The 20221-nt window shown below is 41.3% G+C and overlaps 1 protein-coding gene across 2 annotated transcripts; it reads left to right on the top strand.

Moving 5' to 3' along the window:
* Positions 1–3479: 3479 nt before the first annotated feature.
* On the top strand, positions 3480–17976 carry dnajc10 (DnaJ (Hsp40) homolog, subfamily C, member 10). Of its 2 annotated transcripts, none has more exons than XM_020054486.3 (22): positions 3480–3821; positions 4634–4819; positions 7419–7587; positions 8663–8713; positions 8819–8901; positions 9243–9374; positions 9547–9718; positions 9853–9896; positions 9978–10109; positions 10273–10362; positions 10826–10936; positions 11045–11159; positions 11461–11588; positions 11776–11892; positions 12665–12766; positions 12884–13039; positions 13242–13375; positions 13651–13704; positions 13812–13959; positions 15296–15418; positions 15702–15818; positions 17359–17976. In XM_020054486.3, exons 2-22 carry the CDS (start codon positions 4658–4660, stop codon positions 17368–17370), a joined length of 2352 nt encoding a protein of 783 aa, XP_019910045.1. In that variant the 5' UTR covers positions 3480–3821; positions 4634–4657; the 3' UTR covers positions 17371–17976. The 2 variants fall into 2 exon arrangements, with proteins under 2 accessions (XP_019910045.1, XP_010878391.1); XM_010880089.5 differs by having other exon boundaries at positions 4470–4819.
* Positions 17977–20221: the final 2245 nt, after the last annotated feature.

The following is a 20221-nucleotide window of genomic DNA, read 5'->3' as shown; positions in this document are numbered from 1 at the left end:
AGACACAAAAGGGATAGGGCTGTACACCTCTGACTATTTTGATTTTCTTTAACACATTTGGCTCTTCTAACCTCTTTTTTTGCCTTATTGTAAATGTATAGTACAGTGCTCCTTCAAAATATGGTGGACTTTTATTTCAACTTCCTACATGGCCAACAAACCAGAATATAAATGTAATTGATTTGTTTGTAGCATAACATGTCACATGTTAAGGCAGAGGTATTTGAAAGAATCCTTAAATTTGTATATTTTATTTCATTATTGGTATCGAATAGTAGCAAGTGTAAATTGCAGATTAATTCAAGAGAACATGCCTTTTTGCAATCATTGAACAGACAAATATTCTAATAAAGGGGACTTCACTCAGAAAATGTTTACTGTCCCATAATTATTTTTCTCTCTGCTGTGATTTAATTATTGACTTCATTATTAACCTTATGTTTATTTGTCTTTTCATAAATAATTGCTATAATACAAAAATACAGGACAAATAAAACAGAGAAAATATATTTTAAAATGTTGGATAAAATGTATTAGCAGGTTTTATGAACACCCAGCACTGTTAACTAACCCATCACTGAACAAATAAGCACACTGAACAACTGAACAAAAAATACTGGAAAAACCAGGACAGACATAAAAAAGGGAGCATTAGCCATCCTTAAAGGGAGAAGAAATAGAAATTATTTTCTGTACTGGTGTCTTCTCTCAGGGTGCGTGTTTTATTTTTCAGAGGTAGCCAACAAGGCCTCAAGCTGCTGGAAAGCAGCTGGAAAGTTTTTTTTCTGTTGATTTAAGTTTTTTTGTTCAAGATATGCAATTTACAGTACTATAGCCCTACAAACAAATAATATACTAAAAATATATACAGAATACATACATTAATGAATACACAATACTCTAAACACTATCATGAAAAGTATAACAGGATCAAAAGAAACATTCTATCAATGTTATAAGTAGCCATCAGGGTAATCCCATCAGGATCCAATTTTCTTAGCTTTTTTGTGTCCCTGTTGTAAGTCTCTTCTAATAATGTTGAACAAAGAGTGCTGGGAAACCAAATGAACCATTGCTCTTTTAGATGAACGGACACATACCAGCAACAATGATTCATGATCATACTGATCACACGCAAACATTCCAGATGCTCTGATGTCCTTTCAGGGACATTTAATGGGCATTAGAATATTCCTTTGCATGCACCATTCATGAGCATATTACACATATTACACACATATATATATATATATATATATATATATATAATATTCAATACTTATACCATACTGTTCATACTCCATATCCTACTCTTTCTAAAATTGCTGCTAGTTTACATATTGTTTTGTATTTTATTGCCATACTTGCCATATCTATAATATAAAATTCTACTACCAATATTGCTGCTAGTTTACAGTACTCTTTTAAACTCCTGCTAATGTACAGTGTAATGTATATTATTGCTTTATTTTTTTGTTATTTTTTTCTTTTTCTTCAAAATTCTCACTACGTAGTTGTAATGTGCTATGCCACCATTCATATGCGTATTACACTCATATCTATCTATAATATTCTATACTATTCAATAATTCTACCAAATTACATTGTAATCTACACTCACCTAAAGGATTATTAGGAACACCATACTAATACTGTGTTTGACCCCCTTTCGCCTTCAGAACTGCTTTAATTCTATGTGGCATTGATTCAACAAGGTGCTGAAAGCATTCTTTAGAAATGTTGGCCCATATTGATAGGATAGCATCTTGCAGTTGATGGAGATTTGTGGGATGCACATCCAGGGCACGAAGCTCCCGCTCCACCACATCCCAAAGATGCTCTATTGGGTTGAGATCTGGTGACTGTGGGGGCCATTTCAGTACAGTGAACTCATTGTCATGTTCAAGAAACCAATTTTAAATGATTCGAGCTTTGTTACATGGTGCATTATCCTGCTGGAAGTAGCTATCAGAGGATGGGTACATGGTGGTCATAAAGGGATGGACATGGTCAGAAACAATGCTCAGGTAGGCTGTGGCATTTAAACAATGCCCAATTGGCACTAAGAAAATTGCCAAGAAAACATCCCCCACACCATTACACCACCACTACCAGCCTGCACAGTGGTAACAAGGCAAGATGGATCCATGTTCTCATTCTGTTTACGCCAAATTCTGACTCTACCATCTGAATGTCTCAACAGAAATTGAGACTCATCAGACCAGGCAACATTCTTCCATTCTTCAACTGTCCAATTTTGGTGAGCTCGTGCAAATTGTAGCCTCTTTTTCCTATTTGTAGTGGAGATGAGTGGTACCCGGTGGGGTCTTCTGCTGTTGTAGCTCATCTGCCTCAGGGTTGTGCGTGTTGTGGCTTCACAAATGCATTGCTGCATACCTCGGTTGTAACGAGTGGTTATTTCAGTCAAAGTTGCTCTTCTATCAGCTTGAATCAGTCGGCCCATTCTCCTCTGATCTCTAGCATCAACAAGGCATTTTCGCCCACAGGACTGCCGCATACTGGATGTTTTTCCCTTTTCACACCATTCTTTGTAAACCCTAGAAATGGTTGTGCATGAAAATCCCAGTAACTGAGCAGATTGTGAAATACTCAGACCGGCCCGTCTGGCACCAACAACCATGCCACGCTCAAAATTGCTTAAATCACCTTTCTTTCCCATTCTGGCATTCAGTTTGGAGTTCAGGAGATTGTCTTGACCAGGACCACACCCCTAAATGCATTGAAGCAACTGCCATATGATTGGTTGATTAGATAATTGCATTAATGAGAAATTGAACAGGTGTTCCTAATAATCCTTTAGGTGAGTGTATATATCATATGCATTGAGTTACATTGTGGCCAATGGGGTGGGTGGAGTAAAACACCAGCAACAATTGCAAATACACAGTGTCCCTTGATTCTTTTGCACATAAACACTCTATATAGTCTCCTAAACATTTCCTACAATACATTCACTGCGGCATATAGAATAGTTTTTTGTTCCTAGTTTTTTTCTGTGTGAGTCAATATGTATTTCATATCCATTAAGTTGCATTGTGGAAAAAGAGGGTGTGGAAATACTGTGTTGCTAGATGTAGCACACCGTTCCTCATGATTAGACAGGTTTGTCTTACTCTACACATTCTCCTGGACATTTCCTACACTGCTTTCTCTGTGGAATATTCAATAGTTTATGAGCTATGAGGCAATATGTATTCCATATTCTGTCATTGGCATTGTCGGATTTTTACCCTTGGAACGTGTTTTAACACCCACTTTTTATCGAAATTACTCTTAAATATGATCATATTTGAACTGTTGTCAATGTTTTGAGAGGTACATGTTCTCAAACAATTAATAAACTCAATTTATCTCCGTTTTTAAGTAATTCGTTGGTCTCTTTTATTTTGAAAAATTCCAGATTTCTGTGACCCGGAAGTGTTTCTTTAATGTTGCTCACAAGACGCAGATGATGCTGGTAGATTCTAGACCTTCTGCAAGAATGTTGACGTTGAGACTGGTGTTTTGCAGGAACTATTTAATGAAGGCACCAGTTGAGGTCTTCCATTAATTACTCGCTGTGTTTGCTAGAAAACAACATAAAAATAGAAATTTACTATGATCAGAACCAATTACACATATATTTTGAAGGTTTCGTCATTACCCAGGTCATCGTAAGTGCTGCTAGCAGAATACTAGTTCCGACATCACGGATTGGTTTCCTCTGCCGCCTCTGGCTACATTAGCCAACTCAACATTTATCACCCGGCGACTCCCGGACCCAAACCCGGATAAGGAGTGTTGCAAGTAACTTGGTCACGGTAACGTTCATTTACAAGATTTTAGATTCTTTTAATTGTATGTATATTGTGCAAATAAAAATATCTGGCCACAATGTTGAGGTACCTTGGTAACGTTAGCTAGTGTCGCAGCATGCTAGCAAAAATAACGGCATAGCTTTAACTTATTTTCCAGCTAACTTGCTGCTCATGCTGTAACTAGCTTGCCGGCTCTGTTACATTCATCTTTGATGTACTTAGCCCATCCAGCCGTCTAACTGAAAATGTAGAGAGTTGATATGAGACCCTTGACGAACGTTTTATCTTCTTGTCTGCAAATTTAAATAAATCAGATTGAAGTAGCTAGCTAAATTGAAGCAAACCATTATCTGTTTGAAGCAGCTATCTTAGTTGAAGCAAACTATTAACTGAAGAAGTAGCTAGTTAAGTTGAAGCAAACCATTTTCTGATTGAAGCGGCTAGCTCATTTTTTGTTTTGTTTTCAGTTGCAACTGTGTTCATGCTCAAAGTTTAATTGACTTTGGTCTTCTATCTAACGTTAGTTTTTAGAACTCAATGATTTATTGTCTATGATAAATGTGCTAGATTGTTATTGGCCAATGATGTACAATAATGTCTCTGAGGGTACTTCACTTTTAAAACTGACTTTGCAATTTTTATGATCCACAGACTGACTGAAAAACATTCTAGATTTGCTTCCACATCCTAGGATGAAGTGTGTGACAAGCAACTTCCGTGATCCAGTACCGAAACGTGTTCCTCAGTATTTACTTAGACCTGTGAGGATGGAATCTCTACCACAAGCAAAATCCAAACTAGTTTGTCATGTTCAGAATCAACAGATAGCTTGGAGCAGAATGTTGCTGACATCCCTGATTGTCTTCAGTTGTCTGGTACCTTCTGTGTACTCTGATGAGGATTACTATAAATTACTGAAGGTTTCCAGAGAAGCTACAACCAGAGAGATACGACAAGCCTTCAAAAAGCTGGCTCTGACCATGCACCCAGATAAAAACCCAGTAAGTAGTTTATCAAACGGTATACTGTATAATCAATCATGGCACGAGATGTGGTGTATTGCTTTTCTGCCATGGCAAAGAGTTGTTTGTAAACCTGACGGAATGTAGAGTACCTGGATACAGCATTTGGCAGTGGTATGTTGGCAATATCTCTCAAACTCCTAAGATACCTTTATGTTATGATAAACTGGTTACCCGCACAATTAGTGCAGTAAAAAGTGATGTATTTTCGGTAGTTTGTAGCCTGCAATACCACTGCTTTCAGTCTATCAGCATGAATGATTCAAAATACAGAGTTTTTAATATGTTTTAACATATTGTAATATTAACATTGGTCATAAGCTTTAACATATAGTACCAGTCAAATGTGAGGACACCAACTCATTCAAGGGTATTTCTTTATTTTTACAATTTTCCACATTGTGTAGTAATAGTGAAGACATCAAAGCTATCCAATAACATATATGGAATCATGTAGTAACCAAAATGTGTTAAACAAATCAATACTTTTCTATTTTAGATTCCTCAGAGTAGACACCCTTTGCCTTGAAGACATCTCTACTGTACACACTCTTGGCATGATCAATCAATCAATCAATCAAAATTTATTTATAAAGCGCTTTTTACAACAGCAGTTGTCACAAAGTGCTTTACAGAGACACCCGGCCTTAAACCCCAAGGAGCAAACAACAGTAGTGTTGAATTTCAGTAGCTAGGAAAAACTCCCTAAGAAGGTCGAATTTTAGGAAGAAACCTAGAGAGGACCCAGGCTCAGAGGGGTGACCAGTCCTCTTCTGGCTGTGCCGGGTGAGATATTAAGAGTCCAATTGGAATAATAAATAAATTTCTCTTGGCTAAATCCAGAGTATATTTGATTTTAGACTAGGTCAGAAGTATGACCAGGTGGACAAGGACAGGAACAGCAACGGTCCCCCCAAACCAGGTAATCCGCAGGTGTGGACCAGGACCTCATCTCCTTCTAAAATTTAAAATTGGAGGAAACTGAGAAAAGTTAGTAGTACATCCCTCATGTCCCCCAGCACAATAATATAGCAGCGTAACACCTTGGAAACTGAGACGGGGGGGTCCGGTGACACTGTGGCCCTACCCGGGGGAGGCCCCGGACAGGGCCCAACAGGCAGGAAATCAATCCAACCACATTGCCAGGCATCAACCAAAGGGACACCCACCAACCGCAACCCCCCTGAATGAGGGCCGAGTATTGCTAGTAGCGTACAGCCCAACTGCACAAGTGCGATCTCAACCAGCTTCATGAGGGAGTACCCTGGAATGCTTTTCCGAAAGTCTTTATGGTGTTCCTGAATGCTGTGCACTTGCTTGCTGCTTTTCCTTTATTCTGCTGTCCAGCGCATCCCAACCATCACAATTGGGTTGAGGTTGGATGGTTATGGAGTCCAGTGTCCCTAATTCTTAGTACTTCATAGTGTCACCAGCAGAGTTCCCCACGTATCTGTCTCCATACTTCACGCTGGGAACCACACATCACAAGATCATTCATTCATCCACTTTGCATCTCATTAAGACAGTGTTTGGGACCCAAAATTGCCCATTTAGACCCAACCGATCAAAGGATAGATTTCCACCCAGTTTAATGTCAATTTCACGTGTTTCTTGGCCCAACAAGCACGTTTCTTGTGTCCGTAGTGGTTTCTTTGCAGCAATTTGACCATGAAGGCCTGATTCACCCTGAGTCTCTTCTGAACAGTTGATGTTGATGTCTGTTACTTGAACACTGTGAAGCATTTGGGCTGCAATCTGAGATGCAGTTAACTGCAGATTTCTGAGGCTTGTATCTAATTAACCTATCTACTGCAGCAGAGGTAACGCTGCGTCTTGCTTTCCTGTGGCAATCCTCAAGAAATCTAGTTTAATCATTGCGTTTGGTGTTTTTTGAAACAGCGCTTGTAGAAACTTTTGAAAGTAAAATATTCCGGATTGACTGACCTTTATGTCTTAAAGTAATGATGGACTGCCATTTCTCTTTGGTTATTTGCACTTGACCATATGGACTAGAATATAGGCATAATTAGGTTTTTCTATATTCCGACTCTACCTTATCACAGCACAAATGTCAAACGCATTGCGATGGAAAGAAATTCTGCAAATTAACCTTTAAGGCACTTGTGTTAATTGAACTATGTTCCAGGTGACTGCCTCATGAAGCTGGTTGAGAAAATGCAAAGCACGTGCAAAGTTATCAAGGCAAAGGGTGGCTACTTTGACAAATCTACAATATATAATGTATTTAATCTGTTTGACACTTCTTGGTTGCTAAATGATATGTATTATTTGTACTTTTTTTTTCTTTTCTTCACTATTATTCTACAATGGGGAGAAGAGTAAAAATACAGAAATATAGTCAAATTAGTAGGTGTCCAAACATTTTAATTATACTGTATATAATTACATGGTGGAGATTTCCTGGATGAAGACATTGAATTCAAATTTGTGGTGGTGATTTCTGAATCTGATTCTTTTTTTAACTAATTTAGTCATTGTCAGACCAAAACAACACACACACACACATTTGGGACTATTGGGCTCAGGCTAGTGATTTGTTTATGTTCTCATTCTCCAGCATGATGAAACTGCCCATGACAAGTTCCTGAAGGTAACACGAGCGTATGAAGTTCTAAAGGATGATGATCTAAGGAAGAAGTATGACAAGTATGGAGAGAAGGGTCTACAGGATGAGCAGCAGGGAGGAGGACGATACGAGAGCTGGAACTACTATAGAAATGAATTTGGTAAATAGTTTAAGTAGTTTTGTGGAAAATTTCAGTTTTTCCCGCCAAAAAAATGAAAGAATTCCGGAGTTTGTAAATTTAGTAGACTTTATTAAGGTAAGAAAGCCATGCTGGTCTGAAAAGCAACAAACCCATGTTGGTCTGCAGAACAGCTGACTTCCAAGCATGGGACACACTTTTATACAGTATGGTTATACAATGATATTTGGCATTCTCATTGCACTCATCTCTGGGTGGACCCTTCCCCAATCTACGACCGTTGTTTCACAACGCTCTGGGATCTGCCCAAAAAGACACTGTTAGGGAATGATGTCGGCGTGATTTCTCTCATTTTCCCAAGAGTCAAGAACAAGCCACAAGTCCTTCTGTCGTCCACATGAGATAAAAGTACCACAACAACCACTCAATGTACTGATCATGGGAATAGCAGTAGAGTCGGAGCAAGAGTACAGATAAGATCCACTTACTGTCCTTGACGCACACAGAAATCCAAACCCTGTGCCTTATTGTTCATCAACCACTGAAAAATCTGAGACAAACAGACTGTTTGGAAAAATTAGTGGGGTGGCCAGTCCTCTTCTGGCTGTGCCAGGTGAACATATTAAGAGTACAAATTGTAATAATTAATAAATAGTTATAGTAGTAGTACTACATCTATGCATATTCAGCATGAACAAGAAATACTAACATACTAGATCTTTTAGCAATGGCGAAGTTGCGGCCTGTAATTGGTAAAAGAAAAGTTAAATATGTTAAATGTTTACGGTTCTTAAATATAAGTCTATAGACAACAAGCGTATTGTTGTGCATGCTGTTTTCCAAGTAAAGCACTGATTTAAAGAGGAACTCAAAACTCTTCTCAAAGGACTCCAGTAGGAACGCTTGGTACTTCTGCGGAGGGAGGCTATCGAGGCAGGGAGAATGCTTCTCCATTAACGGCTAACCATTAATTGACCGCATATAATTTTTTGTTTCCGGGAAGTTGAAAGAATAGCTATTTGCTTAAGTGGGAGTCTCATTGTCGGCTTCCTCAAAAATATTATTTTGACTGATCTTTTTTGTTTTTTCGCTTCAGGTATCTACGATGATGACCTAGAGATTGTCACTTTAGATAGGGGTGACTTTGGTGAGTTATGTCACTATTTCACATGTTCAGGACCAATGTTCTTTGTGTTACATTTGTGTTGTTATCAATGTTGTTGTGACTGACTCTGGATGTTAACCACTGTAGATGCAGCAGTGAACTCTGGAGAGCTCTGGTTTGTCAACTTCTACTTTCCTCGTTGTCATCACTGTCACGAGCTTGCTCCCACGGTAATACTTCCTTAGCCACTCCGTAGATGCACTCTGCTATGTTTATTGATGTTCATTGGCTTTCAAATGTCTGCCGTGTCAATATAACAGTCGTAGGTGTTGCACATTGTACCTTTTTTGTTCTTCAGTCATCCTTTTGATAATTGTTTAATTATCTGGACTTTAAGTGCTTCTTTTGGCGGTCTTCCTTACAGTTCTCCCCTGGTTAAACAGTCCATTTACACTTGTAATTTATGTGACATTGTGTTAATTTGCTGAAAGCTGTGACTTGAACCCTTGTCTTTGACTGAAGATTTATGGTAAATGTTTGACCATGATATGATATCATTGTGTGTCTGCAGTGGAGGGAGTTTGCTAAGGAGATGGATGGAGTGTTTAGGATAGGAGCAGTGAACTGTGGGGACAACAACCGATTGTGTCGCAGCAAGGGCATCAGCAGTTACCCCAGCCTTTACATCTTCAAAGCTGGAATGGTAGGAGAAACATCCCGGCTTCTTCTAAGGATGCCTCTGTCCTGGGTCTTGTAGCCTGGTTGAACCTGATGAAATGATGCGCACCAAAATGGATTCTGAAGTCTGGTTTAACTTCTCTACAGATGCTGTTATAGATGCACTCTAAAACGGATGGCTTTTTGTCTTCCTATAGAATCCTGAGAAATACTTTGGAGATCGGTCCAAGGAGAGTTTGACTAAGTTTGGCATGCAGTTTGTGAAGAGCCGAGTGACAGAGCTGTGGCAAGGCAATGTCTTCACGGAGATTGAGTCCGCATTCTTATCTGGAATTGGATGGCTGATCACTTTCTGTGCTGACTCTGGAGGTAAGGCAGACCGTTAGGTGAGGCTTGGTCAATAATTATGATAATGTCAAGGAAAGGGGTTTTCCAAATAAATTCACTTATGACTTTGGTTCTCAACCCAAATACTAAAAATACTGTTTGATCTGTTTTCATAGACTGTCTAGAGTCACAGACGAGACAAAAGTTAGCAGGAATGTTGGTAAGTCTGATTAGAACCTGTGCTGTACGTTTCTATTCCTGGGTAAATACTTGGTTAGTTTGACACTTCCTGGTTCTTCAGGAGGGTATGGTGAATGTGGGCTGGATGGACTGCTCTACACAGGCTGAGCTTTGTAACAGTTTTGAGGTGACCAGCAGCACGACGGCCTTCTTCCCCCCCGGCAGTTCACTGAAGAACCAGGGCAGCGTGCTGGTAATAGAGGCTATTCTTTTTGTTTTTAGTGCAAAGTAAAAAATGGTACACCACGAAATGTACAGTATTTGTCGTGAGACACCATGGCTTTACTGAGAGGCTCTGATTTAATCATAACTGGATTGAATGTGCCATTTTACAAAAACAATTCTAATTCCAACAGTTCCTGAAAACGTTGGATACCAGAGAGATTTATGGAGCAGTGATGCAGCATCTGCCTGAACTAGAGCCTCTGACTAAGCATTCCTTCAAGGTACAGCAATAATTACGCTTGCAATGAGGACTCTTTCACCAAGCATGGGGAACTGGTGGTCTTCTGTTGTGCCTAGTAGTTAAGCACCCTCACCTGGTGTCACAACTCTTATTCAGCCCCCATTTATAGGGCTAGAATGAAAACCAGCAATACTTCAGGTTTTAAGGCCTGAAGTTAAGAACCTCTGGCTAAACATACAGTAAAAATCTAATGTAGATTTCTAGGCTATATGTGATTAGTTCTTATTGCCAAAGTTTAAGTAGCAGGCTTGGCTGGAGATGCCACCACTGTATGCCTGCCCAGCAGTTTTGGATCTTTCTGTGGTGTCCTGTTGAAGAAGATTCTAGTAGTTGACATTCAATAACTTGTCTGACGTAATTTCCATTTGAAAGAAATCTGGGAATTGTTTTGGGGAAATAGTTATATTCTATTGTTTTAGTTTATTATACATCTTTTTCTGTAGAGTAAACTGGCCCGTCACCGATGGCTTGTCAACTTCTCCTTCGGACAGAAGACCATGGCGTCTCATGAGTATAAGAAGCTCAAGGCTCTTTTGAAGGATGCCCACATACAGGTGAAGTGTTGTCTGGAATTCACACAGAATATGTCTTTGTCTCATCACTGGTCCAGTCTGGGGTCTTACCCCGGTCTTACTGGCAGCACTGTGCTTGTTGTTGGACAGGTAGGACAGGTGGACTGCCTCACCGACTCAGAACTGTGTGGCTCCTTCTACATTCAGAAGCCTTCCATTGCTGTCTTCAAAGGCCTTGGGATTCATGACTTTGAGATACACCATGGTGAGTCTGGTTTTATTTAATAAAATGTTGATGTTTTCATAGGTTCTTGGGAATATAAGGGAAATGGGTTATGTTTTGGTTAGTTCACAGAGAGTTTGGATCAAGTGACATTTCCAGTACTGGTTAGATGCTCTAACCACTTAGCAATTATATGTATATACAAGGGGCAACCGGTAGCTATGTACATTTGTTGTTTTTCTGTGGTTTGTCACGAGAGCTTGTAAGTTTTGCAATGTTTTAATTAATACACATTCAATTAAAAATGGAATTAAATTCTGCATCACTGGTTTGTCTCTCGCAGGGAAGGATGTGCTTTATAACATTGTAGCTTTTGCTAAGGAGAGTGTCAGTGCTCATGTCACCACCCTGAAACCAGAGAACTTCCCCAGTGACAGCAAGGAGCCTTGGCTGGTTGACTTCTTTGCCCCAGTAAGTATCATCCTAATGTCAGCCACCAATACTCTACCTGCTTCTCGATGTTCAGAACTGACTGTGTATATGTGTGGGGACGATTGCTGCGGCCTGTTATAATCCTCTAGTGACTAGCACAAGGATCCCTGAAAGTAAATACATTGGGTGAGGTCCATAAGCGCATATCAGTACTGTTTCCTGTCAGTGGTGCCCGCCCTGCCGCGCCCTCCTCCCTGAGCTGAGGAAAGCCTCCATCCAGCTGTTTGGTCAGATGAAGTTTGGGACGCTGGACTGCACCATTCATGAGGGTCTGTGTAACATGGTGAGTGTCAGCAGAACATACAAAACGGGCACCGGAAACCTAAGGATGTTTCATTTTATATACAGTGTATTTGACAACATGGGTCTAGCTGTGGTGACATGCCTGCCATGCAAACATTGGGTAGATAACTGGGTCCAGCGTGGTGTCAACTTCAGGTCCTACCCTGTGACATCCCCTCTCACTAATGAAGATATTGATCAGGGTTGAAATAATGTCTTCCATTCTCGAGTATTGACTCCTGTATTGGGAGAGCGGTTTTTCCTTGGCCTGGCATTTTTACTGCTTTCCACTAAGCTGTGTAACATGGTAGAGCTCTAGTTCTTCTGTGTTGGAGGAAGGGTCGCCATACAACCGTCATTTCACTGTCTGTGTGCTCTAAACTGCCTTACCGGTGACAACAACTGGCTCAATGTATCCAGGAAATGACCGTCACTAAACCAAACTTCCTTTTCTGTTCTCTGAAAGTCATTTCTGTGGCTGAAGTCTTTTTTTTTTTGAAAGCGTGAACTTTTCAGTGCCATATAGGCTCTTGTGTTATTATCTGGTTGCATAAAATGGACCGCTGGCATGCTCATGGTTTTATCAGGTAAATTGAAAATGTATGTTCTCTTGTTCAGCAAGCAGCCCTATAGCCCATCTAGCCTGGTATGTGGATGGCATTGGAGAATCACTGTCCAAATAGGACTAATTCATTGATGTTGTATTGTTGGTTTATCATTGATTTGTCAGGATAAAGGTTTTTGCTACAGTAATGTTATGTCTGTGTTTTCAGTATAATGTTAACGCCTACCCAACCACTGTAATCTTCAACAAATCCTCCATCCATGAATATGAGGGACATCACTCCGCTGATGGGATACTGGAGTTCATACAGGTGAAACTCTTACCATTAGGCTCATGCCCTCTTTTTGTGAGTGTGCTCTTTTTAAAACCAATATACTCTACATAAAATGAGTTCCTGAACCATGTGGGGAACTCTGCACTCGGACAGGATTTGGTCAATCCCGCCGTGGTGACAATGGACCCAGACAGCTTTGCAGAGCTGGTGAAGAGGAGGCGACACAACCAGACATGGATGGTGGACTTCTACGCTCCCTGGTGTGGACCCTGTCAGGCCCTGCTGCCGGAGTGGAGGAGGATGGCACGGGTAGGTTCTGGTTATACCGAGGATAATGGCAGAGGTAGGTAGAACGGGGCGGAAGAGCTTAGACGTGTCAAGACAATATTGAATATGGTCACATTTCATTCTAGGGTGTTGGGGATCAACCAATCCAGTTGAATCTATCATATATTATATAAAAAAACCTTGTGTTCCTCCCGGTTTCTGGATGAATTCTCTTTATCCTCAGTCACTGAACGGAATGATAAAGGTGGGGACGGTGGACTGCCAGAAACACCATTCTTTCTGCCAGGGAGAGGGTGTCCGAGCCTACCCGGAGATACGGCTCTACCCTCAGAATTCCAACCGGCGAGACGCATACCAGTATGTACTACGCTGTCCTTTCGCACTAGTCGTGCTGCTTGCATGTTGTACAAGGTATCAGGGCCTGTGGTACAAGGTATCAGGGCCTGTGGAACAAGGTATCAGGGCCTGTGGAACAAGGTATCAGGGCCTGTGGTTGGGCATTTTGAGGGCAGCAATGCTGCTCTGACATCAGCTACCATGTTAATGAACGTGAAACCCGCATGGTTCAATATCAGGGCCATGTAAGCTAGATATGGTCTTCAATTGGTGTTTATGGATATTTATCTCACCAGGAGTTACTCTGGCTGGCACCGGGACGCACATTCACTCCGAGTCTGGGCGATGGGGTAGGTTCTCTGTGGCCCTCAGCCTGGCCTGTTTGTCAGTCACCTTTTTAGATGAATATTTGTTTGACTTGCATTGAAACATAAAGGAGCTTGTGTCTGTGTCCCAGCACTCTCCCCAGAGCCTCCGTGGACCTGAGCCCAGATGACTTCAGGAACCATGTGATCCGGGGGAAGGACCACTGGGTGGTGGACTTCTATGCACCTTGGTGTGGTCCTTGCCAGCACTTTGCTCCGGAGTTTGAGGTCCTTGCTCGGGTAAGATCCTCTCGCAATCTGTTACCCCGGGCTGCTCAGCGCTCTTCCTGGTGAGCCACCACCTTGTAGGTTTTCTCTTCAACCCTTATTTCACACCTGATTCTGATAATGAACGGGATGAAAAGCTAAGTCAGGTTAGTCACAACTGTGGTTGGAGAGAAATCCTACCAGATGGTAGATCTCCAGGACCCGGGTTGAGCAGCCCTGTTGTAACATGTTTCCAGGTCTGTATTTTTTAAGCCTAACCGAGTAGCAGTGAATCTCAAACCGGCCCCTCTCCCGAAGCCCTCGGTCAGAATTCCCTCCGTGGTCCCGTGTAGCTGACCGATCTCAATGGGTCTTCGAAACAGTAGAAGTGGCTCACTTTTCATGGGCCACTTTTAATTAATAAAAATACGATTGTACCTATTCCTCGTTTAAACCAAAATGAACGTCAACAATTGAACATTTCATGTAGGGTTTATTTCCTTTTGTGTACGTGTCGAGTCTTGAAACCATGGTTCATGTCACATCAGACACAACGATTCATTCTTTAGAGTGACACTGTGCCTTATGGGATTCTAACTTGATGATTGATCGCTCTTTGGCAGAGGCCCACGGATGGTCTAATTAGCTCAAACAGTCTTTATCGCTTTGAATAATGCCCCCATTCTTGTTTATATTACTGATTCTTAGTTATTTTAATGGAGTCGCTCTGAGTTATTACTTTAATATACCAGCTTCATGAATGCATTATTTTCTTGTAAAGCATGCTGGAGTTAGTGTATTTTCCACTCCACTCATGTGGTTCATTCTGAGCCTTGGTGACAGTATCCCAGGGCCTTGTCTGCAGTCAATAATGGAATGGTTTTGACGTTTCAGAGTCACTGTGCGGCCACAGGTCTCAAGTGGCACCCTATTCATTATTTTATAGGACAGGGTATTATCTTTGCCCCTGAATGCTGATTGTTAGCTTCAGCTTTCTAATGAGCAAAGCCTTCACCAAATGAGAAGAACGCTAGCCAGCCTGAATATAAAGTAAATAAAATGTAAAAAATCTAATAGATTTTCAGCTACCAGAGAGGTTTTCCAAAACCTTACAAAAAAGGGCAACAATTAGTTCACTCTATCTCTGAGGACTGTCGCTAATGTATCAGTGCACCAAGTCTGTACAAAGACGCTTGCATTCTCTGTTGCAGAGGAGAAACAAAACCACAGAGGCCGTTAACCATGACAACCGCTGTTGATTTAATTAGATAAGAGAACAGAGGATGCGTCAACATGATTGTAGTTATTTTAAGGTGCCAACCCAAGTTCCGGTGAATAAGCAGTGCCTTTTCTGACTGTCTGTGTGTAGATGTTGAAGGGGAGCATCCGGGCAGGGAAGGTGGACTGCCAGGCTCACCACCAGACATGTCAGTCGGCTGGCATCACAGCCTACCCAAGCGTCCGGTTCTACCCGTACCTGGGCACCGACATGGTAAGTCGCCGCTGGTTCTTTTCCTTGCCGTGTCTTGGCTCTTTATCGGCGTGCGTTAGCGAGAAGAGAACGTGCGCTGGTAACAACCCGACGCTCAGTTTAGCACTGTTGCCGCTTATGGGTTGCCTCCATTTGCCTGTCCTTTTTAAGACTACAAAACTAGTTTGATTCCTTTTATTAGTATTAGTCGTTGCACTGTTGCTCTTCAAGGGCATCTTGTCCACACTCTTGTGTCCTGCTATGATCTGTCCCCGAACTAATCCGCCCTCTTGTCCCTCCTCAGCGCCAGCAGGGAGGGGAGCATGTGAACAGCAGGGATGCTAATAGCATTGTAGACATACTCCGCCAGAGGCTCCAGCAGCTGTCTTCAGGGTTACTGGGCAAGGCGGGCAACTTCAAGGTCAGCCTCCGTGTTCCAGCACCATGTCGTCTGTATCCGTGTTACTATCTACTGTTGGCCTTCAGCACACAGTTACATTTCAAACTCTCGGCTGTAGACCTTTTTTTTTAAGTTACGATTCTTCTCTCTTGATTCCTTGGCTTAAACTCTGTTGCAGTCCCTGTCCTTTTGAAAGCGTGAGGCAGAACCCCCTGCACAGACTACACTGCTCTTTCAAGGCAGCATGGGTAATGCACAACCGTGTCGGTTGTTGGAGGGGCCCCCCCGGGGGTTGGTTGTTGGAGGGGCCCCCCCGGGGGTTGGTTGTTGGAGGGGCCCCCCCGGGGGTTGGTTGTTGGAGGGGCCCCCCCGGGGGTTGGTTGTTGGAGGGGCCCCCCCGGGGGTTGGTTGTTGGAGGGCCCCCCCCGGGGGTTGGTTGTTGGAGGGGCCCCCCCGGGGGTTGGTTGTTGGAGGGCCCCCCCCGGGGGTTGGTTGTTGGAGGGGCCCCCCCGGGGGTTGGTTGTTGGAGGGGCCCCCCCGGGGGTTGGTTGTTGGAGGGGCCCCCCCGGGGGTTGGTTGTTGGAGGGGCCCCCCCGGGGGTTGGTTGTTGGAGGGGCCCCCCCGGGGGTTGGTTGTTGGAGGGGCCGTGGAGGAACAGATGGTCGCTGAACAGCGGATGTCCTTTGTATACAAAAAAAAAAACAGGCTCCTTGGCTAGGATTCACAGGTTAAGCAAAGAGAACATAAGGTGGAGAGCAGTTTCATTACGTACACCAAAGGAGATGAAAAGTTTGTATACTATTAGAAGTTGAGGCTGACATTTCATGTCTCATAGACAGTGTCGTAATTAATCACTGCATAGGCTATCAAAGGATATAACAGGAAGGCTGTTCAGCAAACATGCTATGTTTACCGAGACACATTCAATTGCTCCTTGGGGTTTAAGGCCGGGTGTTTTTGTATAAGCACTTTGTGACAACTGCTGTTGTAAAAAGGGCTTTATAAATAAATGTGATTGACATTAAAACAGTCATGTTCACCGATTTAAATTTTAATATCAATTTAAATTCTTAATATCAACTTCCCTGCTGCAGAGGTGTGATTTTTCTCTTAAGTGCCATAAATGTTGTTTAACTTCTAACAGAAGTGATAGATAATTAGATAATTGTACTGTTGGCTGCCCATGAGCAAGAGGTTGTGGCTGTGCCTGAATTCATCCCAAAACCAACAAGGGTGTCTGCAGTGTGTTGAGGACGATTGTGTGAAACCAATCGATACGTCAAACCCAGCACTCGACCTTGCTAGAACGTCTTGATTTCTTTTCAATTTGACATGCGTTAAATTCAGTCTGTATATGGAGTTAGCTATTATAGCCAAGATGGCTGCCAATATTTTGAATGAAGTGGCTGTGGATTGTGTTTGTGTTGGCCCATTATGAGCATATTACCAAATCACTGCTCCAGTATATCGGTGAAAGTTCACCTCACACATGTTATCTAAATGGGTCATATTGTAATTATTGAATAGTTTAAGACTATATATTTTTTTTTTCTTTCTGCAGGATGAATTGTGAGTTCAAAGGGGTCCATTTAAAAAATAATAATCCAGGATCTCCAGAGAGGCTTTTTCTTATGGGAAATGGAAACCTAAAGAACAGTCAAGCGCACATACACTAACAAACACCAAGACTCATGAGGTTCAATTCTGCGAGGAGGATCACTGCTAAGGAACATTAGTAAAGAAGACGTTACCTCAGTATTGTTGTACTGTCAAAAAACACTTTATTTTTCTTTTTTTAAAACTGATTCAACGATTAGAAAAGACTGATACGTTAGCGTTACTATTTCTATAGGTGGAGAGTGTCCGTCCTGTAGGTGTTCACCTGCTTGGTATCTGAATGTACTCTCTGATGCTGGGGGCTATTTATGCTTTCATTTAAGATCATCCAAAAAATGCAATTGATCTGCACTTTTAAAAGTTTTGTCACTATTTTGTTGATTCAACTTGAATAAGTTGTGTAGTGAACAGTGTCTTATCCATTCTGTGAAGTGACCACACTGTTGGGCAATATGGTTATAACTATGTATTTGTTGGCTTGTTTAAAGGACCCTAATGGTTAAGTATGCAACCTGTGAATGCAGGAACACGCAGTTGAGGAAATAAACCGTGTTGAAAACAATTACCAGGAAAGTTTCCAATACCTGCAAGATTCACTACATATAATTAATTTATCTATTACTGTTTTCACTGAAGTAAGGATTAATAATTTGACTAGTTGTGGGATTGTTTAAAAATTGTACTGTCATACTGGGAATTTAAATTATGTATTTATAATCTGGTATCAGGAACCTTTGATGTTAATGTACCCCCATTGCCAAAAAAGTTGGGATGATGCTTAAAATGCAAATAAAACCAGAATGCAATGATGTGCCAATCATTTAAGCCCTATATTTATTTGAAAATAGTACAAAGACAACATATCAAACGTTGAAACTGACAAATATTATTGTATTTGGAAAAATATATGCCCATTATGAATTTGATGCCAGTGACATGTTTCAAAAATGTTGGGAAAGGGGCATGTTCATGTTGCATCTCTTCTTTTAACAACACTCAGCTGCTCAACAGTTCATTTCATTATAAATGCGCCAAATGTTTTCAATGGGTGACAGGTCTGGACTGAAGGCCGGCCAGTATCGCGCCCCGACTCTGTTGCTGTTCTAATATGTGCAGTGTGTGGTTTGGCATTGTCTTGCTGAAATAAACAAGGCCTCCCCTGAAAACGACGTTGTCTGGATGGCAGCATATGTTGCTCCAAAACCTGTACATATTGTTCAGCATTTATGGTGCCTTCACAGAGTCACCTGTGCCATGTGCACATACCATCACGGATGACGCCTATTAAATTGTGCACTGATTACAAGCCAGATGGTCCCTTTAATCTTTAGTCCAGAGGACACGGCGTCCATGATTCCTAAAATGAATTTCTATTTTTTAATGTCAGACCACAGGACAGTTTTCCACTTCCAATTGTTGCACTCTTTTCCCGCGTAGCCTTTCACAGAGTGGGGACCCCCATCTTTACTTCAGGAAGAATCATCCTCCCTGGGATGCCCTTTTTATTCCCAGTCTTTTTACTGACCTGTTGCCAATTAACCTAATTTGAAAAATGTTGCTGGCATCAAAGTGGGCATACATTTCTCAAGGAGCAATAACATTAAGTTTCAGCATGTGATATATGTTGTCTTTGCACTATTTTTCTTTTGTATTTTGGATTAAAATGATTGGATATGTTTGCATTCTGTTTTTATTTGCATTTTACACAGCTCCCAACTTTTTTGCAAACTGGGTTGTACATGGGAGTTTATTCTCATGGTCTTGAAAATTAAAAGAATTAGCTACAATGCTGATTATTGACTCTTTCAAGATAAACAATCCACTTTATATTTTATTTTAATGTCATTTATAACCTGTATCAGTTCACAAGATGTCCACTAGAAAGCAGCAAAGCAGTGTATTTGTTCTGCTTAGCTCAGACATGTATAATGCTTGGCTGCTGTCCTTTTGTGCAAATACTGTACCATCTGAATGCAGTTAATGGGAGAATGTGTTTATTAACCATCTGCTGGGGTGCTCCTTACCAGTTATGATTGATAAAAACATTGATGCCTGTCAAGAATAAATTTCTACTTTGAGATAAACATGTTCGATGCATTGATCTGTACATGTTTTGTCATTAGGAGATGAACGACTTCATGCTAACTGTATGTCAAAGTACAACAATATTTAGTTAATGTATTTGGGCATTTTATTTGAAACAAAGAAATGGGTATTTGAAGTCTGGGCACTGTTGTCATTCCAGGTCAGTTTACTTTGAGTGTATGATAGATTAGCGACTTGGAAGTACAGTATTACCAGTGTCATGTATAGGAATGCTTAAAATACTTGTTGAAAAGGTGGTCAAGCATAAACAATGGCATTGTAATTGTTTGCCGTCTTAATGTAGTCAACTGGAAGGGATTTCCCAATTTATTGGCTGTTCCCTGTTTGATCTTTGACTGATCCCATTTTATATTTGATTAGTTGGTCATGTGATCACTAGCCATCAAGTCTGGATAGCCAATGACTAATACTCAAATTGCCCTAAGCCATGGTACCACAAACCCTCAAGGGGCCTATAATACTGATTAACAACTTTAATTACGACATTTAATCATAGTTTGTGACACCCACGGTTTACAGCTGTCAGCCAGTCAGCATTCAGCACTTGAACCACCCACTTTATAAAAAAAATAAAATAATAATGCCAGAGTGCTTCCCCAGAGCATTGCTTTCTCTATTCATAATTGGACGTAAAGGATTCATATTGTAAATACACTATAAGCATGTTTTATATACATCCCGGCCTTTCGTATGGATGTCAT

The sequence above is a fragment of the Esox lucius genome, chromosome 16 (genome assembly GCF_011004845.1).
Source record: "Esox lucius isolate fEsoLuc1 chromosome 16, fEsoLuc1.pri, whole genome shotgun sequence".
Lineage (NCBI taxonomy): Eukaryota > Metazoa > Chordata > Actinopteri > Esociformes > Esocidae > Esox > Esox lucius.
This window is presented reverse-complemented; position numbering and strand designations above follow the sequence as displayed.